We start from the raw sequence: 11,884 nt of genomic DNA, 5'->3' as shown, positions 1-11,884 counted from the left end.
CTTAGGTTTGCTATGAAATTTTACGCACCATACCCGGCTCTATATACTAATAAGATCCTTCAGGCTTAACCCGGATTCTATAAGATTTGTCATGGGTCGAGTTTGGGTCAAACTTGACCCATTGACACCCTTTAGACCAACCCAACTCAATTGAAGTTGAAAGAATTTTTTTGGGGGTGGGGGTGAATTTTCAAAAACACACCTAAAGTTTAGGCATTAATGAAAAAACACACCTAAGATTTAAATTTTTTTAAAAAACCACCTAAATTTTTGCACCTTTAATAAAAAAACAAACTTCCATTCATTTAACCTAGGTTATCACTGACCCAAGATGAGTTGAGTTAGTTTACTAGTTATCCCTTTGAAGACTCTTTTCTTCTTTTTTAGATACACTTTATGTTGAGGTTTAAATGATAATTTTACATCACATTGAACAAGAAACCTGAACGTATTTAACTCCGGGGATTTTTTAATTAACCATGATATTTTTTAGGTGCATTATTAAAATATTTCAAACCTTAGATGCGTTTTTTATTAATGCCCAAAATTTAAATGCCTTTTTAAAAATTTCCCTTTTTTTCCTTTCCATTATGCCAAGCAAAACTCTTTTCGTCACTTCACATTGGTAGCATTGGTAGCTTTTTTATTGGTAAAACCCTCGAGGTTCTTCGTGGCCACAAATGGTACACCCCATAATCTACTATGGGCAAAGGATGTTCATGAGGGGTTTCGATCTCGTGACTTGTGAACTGGCTTGATTACACCAGCTGAGCTCAACAAAGTTTCAAAAGGCATGTTCTGCATGGCTCAATTTATAATAAAATCAAAGAGAGATCACTACATTACAAACTACTACAATTTATATAAATGAAACTGATCTATATTAAAACCGTAAACAAAAGTAAGAAAATAGGAAACAAATAATCTATAAACTATAATAGCCATCCAACCAATCTTGCTATTGCTTTTGGACGAAAAGCCCAAAACGATACATTGTTTTAAATATGGATGTTATATTAAAAAAAAAAGGATTCAATCGGATCCTATGATCAATGTCGCCTCTCATTAAGTCTTAACCAAGTTGACTAAATAGGTCTTGATTCAGACCAACTGATCTCATGGCAATAGTGGGCTAAATTACCATTAGGGTTTTGACCAGAATCCTTCCTAATTTTGTGTTCCTCTCTCCCACTCAGGGGGCGTTTGCATGTAACAGAATGGGGTGCAATGGCACACCCCTCCCCCCCTCGTGAGAACCGTTTATGCAGAAAACCCACATCCAGTGTGTAAAATGGCATGCCCATTGAGAGTTTCCAACAAAAACGGGAGATTCTACTGTTTGTTTTGTCACGGTGGCCCCGCAGAAATGCACCCCGGTTGATGCGTTTTTGCAGAAACATCTCACTTTCTGTGACACACAGGCACCCATCGTCTACTTTTTGAAAAATACTGTGATAAAATCATGATATTTAAAAAAAATATATTATAAATAAAAAAAACACAATATTTTTAAAATATCACCTGTTTTGAAATACTTTTTGTCTAGCTATTTATATTTATATAGATATAAATATTTATTTATTTTTATATAAACCAATATTCTTTTGAGATTCTCCCAAGAAAAACACTCTTCTTCAAAAATATCATGAGATTTTCACTGACCTACCTTTTGTTTTTTTGCTAGGCCAATAAATCCTTGAGGCCCCCTACCCAATAAGGAGTAAACTCAACTTCAACCTGTCAACAACACCCTCGCGGGTTTATTGACGTCCCATCAACTTGGTGAAGTTCACAAGTTTGTCAAATGAGGGGTGCCCTTTGTGGGCACCTCAAGGGCATTTTCTTCTGAACAAGATTCGTGACCATCTTTTCAACCCGATTTTCTTACCCATGCCGGGTAGGGGATGAGGATTGCAATTTTTGGCTGTTTTATACCCGATTTTTGGCTAGCTATGTATTTAGCTGTTCCATATCCGAACCGTTTGCATAATTCCCAGTCGGTAGGCAGGTAGCGGTGGACATCTACAAACGAAAGGTCCTCTCAAAATCCGCCTCTGTTTCCTATTTCCGAAACTACCCGTTAGTGTGTGGGGCCCGATTGAAATTCAAAAAAAAAAAATCAAGAAAAACCGCTGGTTTTCAAGTTGACTACCTGCCATTATTTCCTGGTGGTTTCCTTGCTTTGACGTTACCATAGATGCCTTTGGTCAGCTTTGCTCTCTCTTGTATAATACCAACCGCATGGAGAGGAAAAGAATAAAAGAAAAAGACCAACGGAGATAAATTTGGAGATTTTTCTCTTCTCCCAACTTCTAGCGAGTAATTCTTTGTTTCTTCTCTTTTGAGATTGGATTGGGCAAGTTTTGATCTCTTTCTTTCACAAAAAGACTATTTTCTGATGTTGGTATTCTGCTTTGGTTGATGATTGCAGTGTATCCAAGGGTGAGGGTGAGGGTGGAAGATGACTCTGTTGCAAAAGTGGAGGCAGAAAACCAGTTGCCGTTGGAGAAATTCAAATCGCTTTCTGTGGAGAATTCTGACCGTTGCTCACACGGTATTGTATTTTCTTAGTGTTTTTGTTATGTTTTTATTTCTGAAAATTTCTCTTTCTTGTTTTCTTTTTTTTCCTTCTTCCTTCGCCTTTGGGGTTGATTTTTATGATTTTCTTTTCGGTTCATGAATGATGGGGAAGAAGGATTTTGTGTTTTTTTCTTCTTGGTGATTGATGATTAATCGATGTTTGAGTGTACAACCTTTTGGGGCTCAACTGCGTAATCCCAAATTTTATAAAGATAAAATATAGTTTGTGGGAATTGTCATCCAATTGAGCACTTCTTGATTGAAGAAGAGCAAACCATGCTGCTTTTAAGATTTTTAATCCTTTGGTTTCAGGGGGTTCTTTTTCTTTTTCTTTTCTTCTTTTTAGTTTCTGAGCGGTCATCATCGCAATTTATCTCTAAAAACTCTGTATTTTACATATTGACATGCATTTGCTTCCCTTTCTCCTTTTCTTTCCATGAAAACTTGAAATTTGAAATAGCCGATTTTGCACATCCGTCTTGTGCCTTTCTATGAATTACTGAAATCACCGAATGTTAGAAACGGAAAATCTGAAAGCTAAATATTCCAGAAGTTACAAATAAATCATTCCTCAATCTTGTTCCTGGCATCTGAACATTTCAGAATCTGATGAAAAAGAAGATACAAGTTCCTTAAATAATATGATTAAAAAGGGACTTGCCAAATTGTGAGACAGATAACCTGCTTATGTTGGTTTTTTGTGGCATTTTCAATGTGATTTCTTATATATTTTAGTTGTCCCCATTACGATACAGTGATGGAAATTTCCAACAGAGAAATCATCAATTCTGTAGTACTACACAACTGTCTTTTTTCCCGATCTACTGCTTAAAAATTCAGGAAATTCTGAGAATAACTGTTTAAAGGGGTGGTCTGTGGGTGTGCGTACTAGTTCTCCCTAGATGGTGCACACTTATCTTTGATGGAATGAACGATATGTATGAGATTATGAATCTTCTAAGCTTTAGTGGAATGTAAGAAAGATTGTCCGTAGTGATGGCTGACCAAGAAAGCGGAAACCAAAAAGACTTGGATGCATCAAAAACCTCAGGTTCACCAGGGTAAATGCCTTTTAAAGGGACAAATGTCAGAAAGTATGGATATGTTTAGCAGAGAATCAGTCTATACTGCCTGTCGTGGCGGTATCGTCTTGAGGCTATCAACATGAGTTTGTCTGGGAGGCAAAATTATTCACCTGGTTGTCAAGGAAGGCTTCACATTTTTTCCAATATTGGGGTGCAAACCACTGATTGCATCATTCATTCAAGGCTTAATATTTTTCCAAAGTATTGCATGAATTAGTTTCTGTTTCTTCCAAAGAATCTAGATAAGACTCTCTTCCATTTCCTTTGGATGTCCCCTTAAATTAACAGGGCTCCATGTCAGCGCTGACAGAGATGGTGAACTTTTAAGCTTGTGATAATTTTAAAAGATTGCTGTAATTATATTTTTATCCAGTTTATCATGTTTCTAATAGCCACAAGCTATTATTGCTCTGCAGGAAATGAGTATGGAAGCGATCATCCAGAATCTAATGTTGCGGTGCCAAAATCATATCCAACACTTAGAGTCTGTTCTACACTCTCTCCTATTCCCATAACCAAAGGTTTCAGTTTCATCACTTGATTAATTATTACTTTCATTCATGAGAAAAGATTCTGCATCTTTAACTTTATGATGATTTTTAGATATAGTGAATCAGAACCAAGAAAAGAATGTGGAGAACAGGCCAAAGCAAAAGGAAGAAAATAGTGAGGAAAGCAGACCTCCCATAAGAGCTAGTTTGGTGCCACGACCTCGTGCTGTGTTGTCCAGTCCGGGTATATGCTATTTCTAACCATACTTTCTATTGAATTTTCATTAGATGCCTGATATTTTAATGGAATGTAGTTTCCCAGGAACTAATTATTTTATCACACAGTTTCTCATCTTAATAATCCTTTGTTTTCTCCATCCTCACACCAATAATACAATAATGTTAATTCTTATTAGATGATTTATTAAGATCTGCATAAATTTGTAAAAGATTACATGTCAATTCACTGTATTGACAGATCTGTTTGTTAATAAAGCATGTTTCTTTTAACAGTTGAGGGGAAGCACACGTCATACATACAAACATACATGCACACATACATATTTGATTTTTTCATCTTTTACCAGACATTTTACAAATGTTCACCACAGTATGGAGAAGGGTAATCACGTGTAGGCATTTGATGGTTGGTGTGCACATTGGCAACATCTTATCTTAAGATTTATCGGTTTGACAACTTGGTGCATTTTTTCAATCAAAATAGTAATTTGCAGACAATTTTATGGTTTTGCTAGTGACAGTAAGGCTTCATAATTATATTGGCATTTTGATTCTTCTTCATTATCTTTCAGTTTCAATGAAAATGAGAAACTTGAAACTGAACGCAATTGAATTTGACATTAATGCTGTAACTTTTAACGAGTGTCCTCATGATGAAGTAAATATCCCATAATATTTGAACTTTAAAACTTTGAAGATCTCTTTCAACCCTCAGTTAGCCTCTTGCATTGAGAACAATATGGTTATGAAGCTAGCATATCTTTTAGTTTTTTCGTCTTCATTATTTTCATGATTAAGCATTCTGTGTGCAGAAGTGATGCTTAAACAAACAAACAAACAACAACTACGCCTTCATCCCAAAACAATTGGGGTCAGCGATATGAACCAAAAAAGAAATTCATTTTGGGTCTTCCACATGAATCCTTTTCCTCCAATCATTTCTATCCAACGCCATGTCCTCGGTGAGGTTCAAAGCATTCATATCCTTTCCTATCATCTCCATCCAAGTCTTCCTAGGCCTACCCCGACCTCTTTTAACTAATATATTTTCCCATTTCTCCAACCTTCTAACTGGAGCATCATTAGGCCTTCGCCGAATATGTCCAAACCACCGTAAACGATTCTCTCGCATCTTATTTTCAATGGGTGCAACACCTACCTTCTTACGTATCTCTTCGTTCTGAATCTTATCTTTTATTGTATTTCCACACATCCATCTAAGCATCCGCATCTCAGCTACACTCATTTTTTGAATATGATGTCTCTTGGCAGCCCAACATTCCGTACCATAAAGTAAAGCGGGTCTAATAGTCGTCCTATAAAACTTTCCCTTCAACCGCAATGGCATTCTACGATCGCACAGCACTCCAGTAGCACTTTTCCATTTCATCCACCCAACCTTTATCCTATGATTTACATCTCCATCAATTTCTCCATACTTTTGAATGATGGATCCCAAATATTTGAAATAATCATTCACCGGTATATCTTGCTCACCAAGCTTCACTACACTCCCATCACTACTTCGTTGCTTACTAAACCGACATTCCATATATTCAGTCTTACTCTTACTCAACTTAAAACCTCTAGCTTCCAATGTCTGTCTCCATAATTCTAACTTAGCATTAACCCCAGCTCTAGACTCATCAATCAAAACAATATCATCAGCAAACAACATACACCACGGTACATTTTCTTGAATTGATCTCGTAAGCTCATCCATCACTATCGCAAATAGGAAAGGGCTTAAAGCAGATCCTTGATGTAACCCAACCGTTATCGGAAAATTGGTTGTCACCCCTCCACAAGTGCGGACATTGGTTACTACTCCTTCATACATATCTTTAATTATACTAATGTACTTGAGAGAAACACCTTTCTTCATCATTGTCCACCAGAGAACGTCCCTAGGTACTCTATCGTATGCCTTCTCTAAATCAATAAAAACCATATGCAAATCTTTGTTCCTCTCTCTATATCTTTCAATAAGTTGTCTAAGAAGATGTATAGCTTCCATAGTTGATCTTCCAGTCATAAAACCAAATTGATTCTCCGATATCATGACAACCTTCCTCAACCTAGACTCAATCACCCTCTCCCAAAGTTTCATAGTATGACTCATGAGTTTTATACCACGATAGTTTGTGCAATCTTGTATATCACCCTTATTCTTATATAAAGGCACCAAAGTACTCTTCCTCCACTCATTAGGCATCTTATTTGTTCGCCAAATCAAGTTAAAAAGATTTGTCAACCATTCTAAACCTTTCTCTCCCAAGCATTTCCAAGCCTCGATAGGTATACCATCTGGGCCAACTGCCCTTCTTGATTTCATTTTCTTCAAAGCCTCTGCAATTTCTTTCTTTTGAATCTTGCGCATGAAGTCACGATTTATCTCATGAAAAGGAATGGAGAAGTCTCCAAGATCTTGAGCATGACTATCATTAAATAGCTTATCAAAATAATCTTTCCATCTCTCCTTAATCTCCTCATCTTTGACTAAAACCCTTTGCGTTTCATCTTTGATACATCTAACCATACCCAAATCCTTCGATTTCCTATCTCTCATCTTTGCAAGCCTATAAATATCCTTCTCGCCTTCTTTGGTATCCAACTTGTCATAAACCTCCTTATATACCTTAGCCCTCGCGTTTCGAACAACTTTTTTAGCTTCCTTCTTTGCTATCATATACTTCTCCAAATTCTCATTATCACGACTCTTACTTAGATTTCTATAACACTCTCTTTTAACCTTAATAGCTAATTTGACATCCTCGTTTCACCATGATGTATCCTTACCTAGTGGTGCACCGCCTTTAGACTCACCCAATACCTCCTTAGCTACTTTTCTCATACCACCCGCTATCTTATTCCACATTGATTCTGAATCCTCCTCGAGACACCAATCAACTTCCTTAACTACCTGCTCTACAAACATTCTTTGTTTAGCTCCTTTCAGTGCCCACCACTTAATTCTAGGATCTATCCTATGTCTATCCCTTTTGCGGCATTGTCTAATTCTAAGATCTAAAATTAAGACTCTATGTTGTGTAGCTACACTTTCTCCTGGTATAACCTTACAATCGATGCAACAACCCCTATCTCTCTTTCTAAGTAGAAAAAAATCTATCTGACTCGTATTAACCCCACTTTTAAATGTTACTAGGTGAGACTCCCTCTTCCTAAACCAAGTGTTTGCTAAGATCATATCATAGGACAAACAAAAATCTAAAATCCTTTCTCCACTTTCATTTCTTTCTCCTATACCATAGCCTCCATGGATATTCTCAAATCCATCCCTACTAATGCCTACATGTCCATTAAGGTCACCGCCGATGAAAAGCTTTTCTCCATAAGATGTCTCTTGTACTACTCCATCTAAATCTTCCCAAAATTGATGCTTAATGGAATCATCTAAACCTACTTGAGGTGCATAAACACTAATAATATTAATAATATCCGTACCTAATACTAATTTAATAAGTAAAATTCTATCACCCTTCCTACGGACCTCAACTACATTATTTATAAACTGACGACTCATAACAATCCCTACTCCATTCCTATTCCTATTTATTCCTGTATACCAAATCTTATATCCACAAGGTTCTATCACTTTAGCTTTCTCACCTACCCATTTGGTCTCTTGAAGACATAAAATATCAATCTTTCTCCTACACATAACATCTACTAACTCTACCAACTTACCAGTTAAAGACCCTATGTTCCAAGTGGCTAACCTAATTTTATGGTCTTGGACTAACTTCTTTACCCCCACCCGTCCAACAAAGCGAGGGAACCCTTGCCTATTTGACACCACACCCGGGCGCCGGTGTGACGCGTCGCTTCTGGGCGACGACCTAGCAACCCTTGCACATTTATCACTGCCTCCGGGCCTAGAGAGTACAGCGCGTCGCTCAGTAGGGAACGCCCCAACGAAATTCTCATATTGGTTCATTTTCATAGGATATGACAAAGTTTTTATGCTGGCTGTCACAGGCCTACCGCAACCCTCCTCCTTTATCCGGGCTTGGGACCGGCAGAAGTGATGCTTAAACTGCACAAAAACCAACTTGAGCCAAGCATGACCTATTCAAGATTCAATCTCATCACCTCTTAAAAGCATGTGTCAGCACACCAACACTTTTTATTTGCTTAAACTGCTGCTTATAAAGTTGTATATATCATATATTATTCATGCTGAAGCGTATTGAGCTCTTCACGGTACTAAGCTCAGGCTTAAACTTGGCTCATGTGGTGAAGTAAGCTAGGGTTAAACTGAAGCTCAGCTTGTTCATCTAATGACCAAGCCTGAGCCTCACATGAGAGGTCAGCCCCATCATCTTTATGTTTCATGTCTTCCCAATCAAACTTGAAGATTAAATGGAGGCTGTAACTTGTTTCTAAAAGTGTTAAACCACCATGAGACTTCATCGTTTCCTTTCATTGTACAATCTAAGAATATTTCAATTCAAACCAGCCTCCCTTGACATTTAAGCAATTTATGGAGAATGAGGATTTACTGCTTTAATCCCATATTGAATTGGATTATCATATGCCTGTTACAAAATTTCTCCAATCCTTAATATGGCTTTGGATGTAGGGATGGCAGTGGACCGGGACGGGGGCGGGGGACAAGGTCTCCAGCCCCGCCCCATTTCAAAATCTGAACCTTCATCCCCGCCTCCATCCCCGCACGGGGATGGATTTTAACCTCCACCCCCGCCTCCATCCCCGTTTCATGTTCTCCATCCCCGGTCCAAACGGGGGTGAGGCGGGGCGGGGCTACGCGGGGCGGGGCGGGGATTGGGATGGGGACGGGGTGGGGAAAGCGTAAGTCCATCCCCGCCTCCATCCTCGCACGGGGATAGATTTTAACCTTCATCCCCGCCTCCATCCCCGTTTCATGCCCTTCATCCCCGGTCCAAACGGGGCGAGGCGGGGCGGAGCCCCGTTGTCCCCCGGTCCACTGCCATCCCTATTTGGATGTCTATGTGTAGGCTTGTGTATGTTTGTGTTCATGTGTATTAGCATAGATGTGTGTGTGCGTGTTTGTATGTCTTCATGCTTCTGATATAATTATTCATTAATAATGCATGCAGATGTCCCTGTGTGAAGTATGCTATTTTTGAAACAAAAAGTATGATCTTATGGTATCAAATCATGAATTTTGTTTATGTATGACAAACAACTGGGAGCTTATTCATAGATCAACTTCTTTTCTCATTCCTTCGTGTGCAACCAAACATAACTGTTAGAAAGGGCCATGATTGTTACAAGTAAATCATGATAAAATTTAGGATACAGAAGTCTTGTGGCTCTAGCAGTACTTTTGCCCTTGGGGTTTTCAACCAAGTGCTCATGTTGTTTGCCTTCATTTCTGAAAGGATATATCCAAGTTTTGCTGGGACTTTCGTCTGCTGATATATTTAACTCCTAACTGTTTCAGGAGATTGAAACAGCAACTAAATTTACTGTAACTGATCCTATATATGCAAGATAATCAAAACTTGGTTGGTGATTCATTGAAAAATACGAAGTCAATCTAGCAAGTTCAATGCTTTCCATTTTGCTTCAAGATTGGCTTTTATGCACTCAAAATCCTTGACTAAAACTTGGTTTGGTGTTTCAGTTAACGATGAGCAGATAGGAAGCAAGAACCAGTTGTCTCAAGCGAAGAGACCAGCCTTAAGGAAGCATTTGCATGGTCAAAATGCCAATCTTCAAGGACAAATTAAACCTAAAAGTGCTCAATTCCAAAGCCCGGTTAGCACAGTAAGAACCGCACGAGCTTCTCCTGCATTGACTTGTCCCACGAAGAAGGTTGTATCCGAGTCAAAAGCTACAAACCAAGGAATGTTTATCAGAAAAGCCAAGAACATTATATAGCAGATTTTCTGCTAATTGTTTCTCGTGTGTATTTTGCTAGTTGACTTGTTTTCCCTTGTGTGAATTTTTCCATCATCAACGCCTTCATCTCGCTATACACTACAATTTAGGCTCTGTTTGGGAGCTGGTAGCTGAGATGGGAGTTTGCATTTGGTAAAATGATAATCAAATTGCCTTAGGGGTGGATGTTTGGAAACTGGTTGCTGAGATGGGAGTTGATGCATTTAGGAGAGGAAGCGAGTACTTTCACTAAAGAATGGATTTGGTAACTACCACCTCAAAGCGTTGGTGGCTACTACCATATTTCCAAATGCATAAAACTTCCAACTACCAGTTTCCAAAGAGAACCTTGTGTACATCAGAGTACTTTCAATATTATGTATATCAGCTCGGCTTGTGCGGCATTACCTTGCTCAGTGATACTATTGAAGAGAATCTCTCTCCCTCTCTCTGTGAAATATTAATGAACAAAAAATTGCTTGTGTACATGCTAGCATGATTGGAAACAATGTTTGCAGGTGAGTTTTCACGCTCTCATTCCCACAAATGGCACCTACTGTTGAATTTTCCTAACGGGGAAATGCATGCATTAACATTTAACCACATATAATACCTCAAAAAAAAAAACTTTTAACCACGCATAGTGCTGTTGATCTATCAATAAATGGCTAACGTTGATGGAAGACCATGTCAAAGAAAAGTTTGCCTGATGAAGCGCAAAATGAGAGGAATAATTCAACAATTACTATAACCATTAGGCTTCCTACCTTTTATGTAGTGCAACCATTCCAAGATGATAATGGCAAGAAAACTCACTGACCTCCCCAAGCTGTCACATGATACGGCTGCAGATAGGGGACACTCATTTTTATGAAGTTTCCAACACGACTTGCATATAAGGGGATAAACTTTTATCTAAAGTGTATCAAAAAAATTCTCCAGCAATCAAACGTAGCCCGAAGGAAAGAGTCACAAGTATGATTGATATCATTTCCTCGCCAACTAATCCCATTGTTCATTAGCAACGCATTCTGGTGCTTGGTTACCACAATTTGGTTATACTTTTGGTTCAATCAGATTCACTTCCTCATACACTTCAGAAAGTGAATCTCATTTGCTTTTTTTGCAAAAGCAACCAAGGGTAAAAAGTACCCTCATGAAGTGAATCTCATTTGTGTGAGAACAAGAAACTCACGAGACCTCATGAGATTTAGAAAGTGAATCTCATTTGCAGAGCACCCCACAAGCAACCAAATGTACCTAGTCTTCTGTAAAGTAACCTGATTCTCTAAGCACACCTTAGATTTCATGCAGTTTGCTGCCCAGATGATCAAGTTAAGTTGTCCAATCTTACAAGCATTGAACGGCCAAGTTTTATTAAAATGTCTTTCAGCAGTTCTATCCACACTACAAACCAGTGTGCCGAACGATCGAACATCCATCCTCATGTAAGGTTAGTGGCCGACAGTACCAAAAACTATAAACAGGCAAAATTAAACAAAACTGCAATATGAACTCAGAATGACAAATCACATCAATCCTGTAAAGCTAATAAATCTCTTATAAATGACAAAACACATCAATCCTGTAAAGCTAATA

At 38.3% G+C, this 11,884-nt stretch overlaps 1 protein-coding gene across 1 annotated transcript; it reads left to right on the top strand.

The window, feature by feature from the left end:
• The first annotated feature begins 2,220 nt into the window (after window positions 1–2,220).
• Window positions 2,221–10,397, top strand: LOC149813699 (uncharacterized). Its single transcript, XM_089991880.1, has 5 exons — window positions 2,221–2,319; window positions 2,432–2,554; window positions 4,082–4,186; window positions 4,269–4,400; window positions 10,029–10,397. Coding segments are annotated over exons 1-5 (618 nt in total). The 5' UTR covers window positions 2,221–2,318; the 3' UTR covers window positions 10,286–10,397.
• The last annotated feature ends 1,487 nt before the right edge of the window (window positions 10,398–11,884 follow it).

Source organism: Nuphar pumila, chromosome 16, assembly GCF_984573655.1.
Source record: "Nuphar pumila chromosome 16, dmNupPumi1.hap1.1, whole genome shotgun sequence".
NCBI classification, from domain to species: domain Eukaryota; kingdom Viridiplantae; phylum Streptophyta; class Magnoliopsida; order Nymphaeales; family Nymphaeaceae; genus Nuphar; species Nuphar pumila.
The sequence above is the reverse complement of the archived record's forward strand: the minus strand, read 5'-3'. Positions and strand labels throughout refer to the sequence as shown.

Coding starts and splice junctions, on each gene's coding strand:
- LOC149813699 (XM_089991880.1), top strand. Junction 4,187..4,268: donor TCCTATTCCCATAACCAAAG/GTTTCAGTTTCA, acceptor GATGATTTTTAG/ATATAGTGAATCAGAACCAA. Junction 4,401..10,028: donor TGCTGTGTTGTCCAGTCCGG/GTATATGCTATT, acceptor TTGGTGTTTCAG/TTAACGATGAGCAGATAGGA.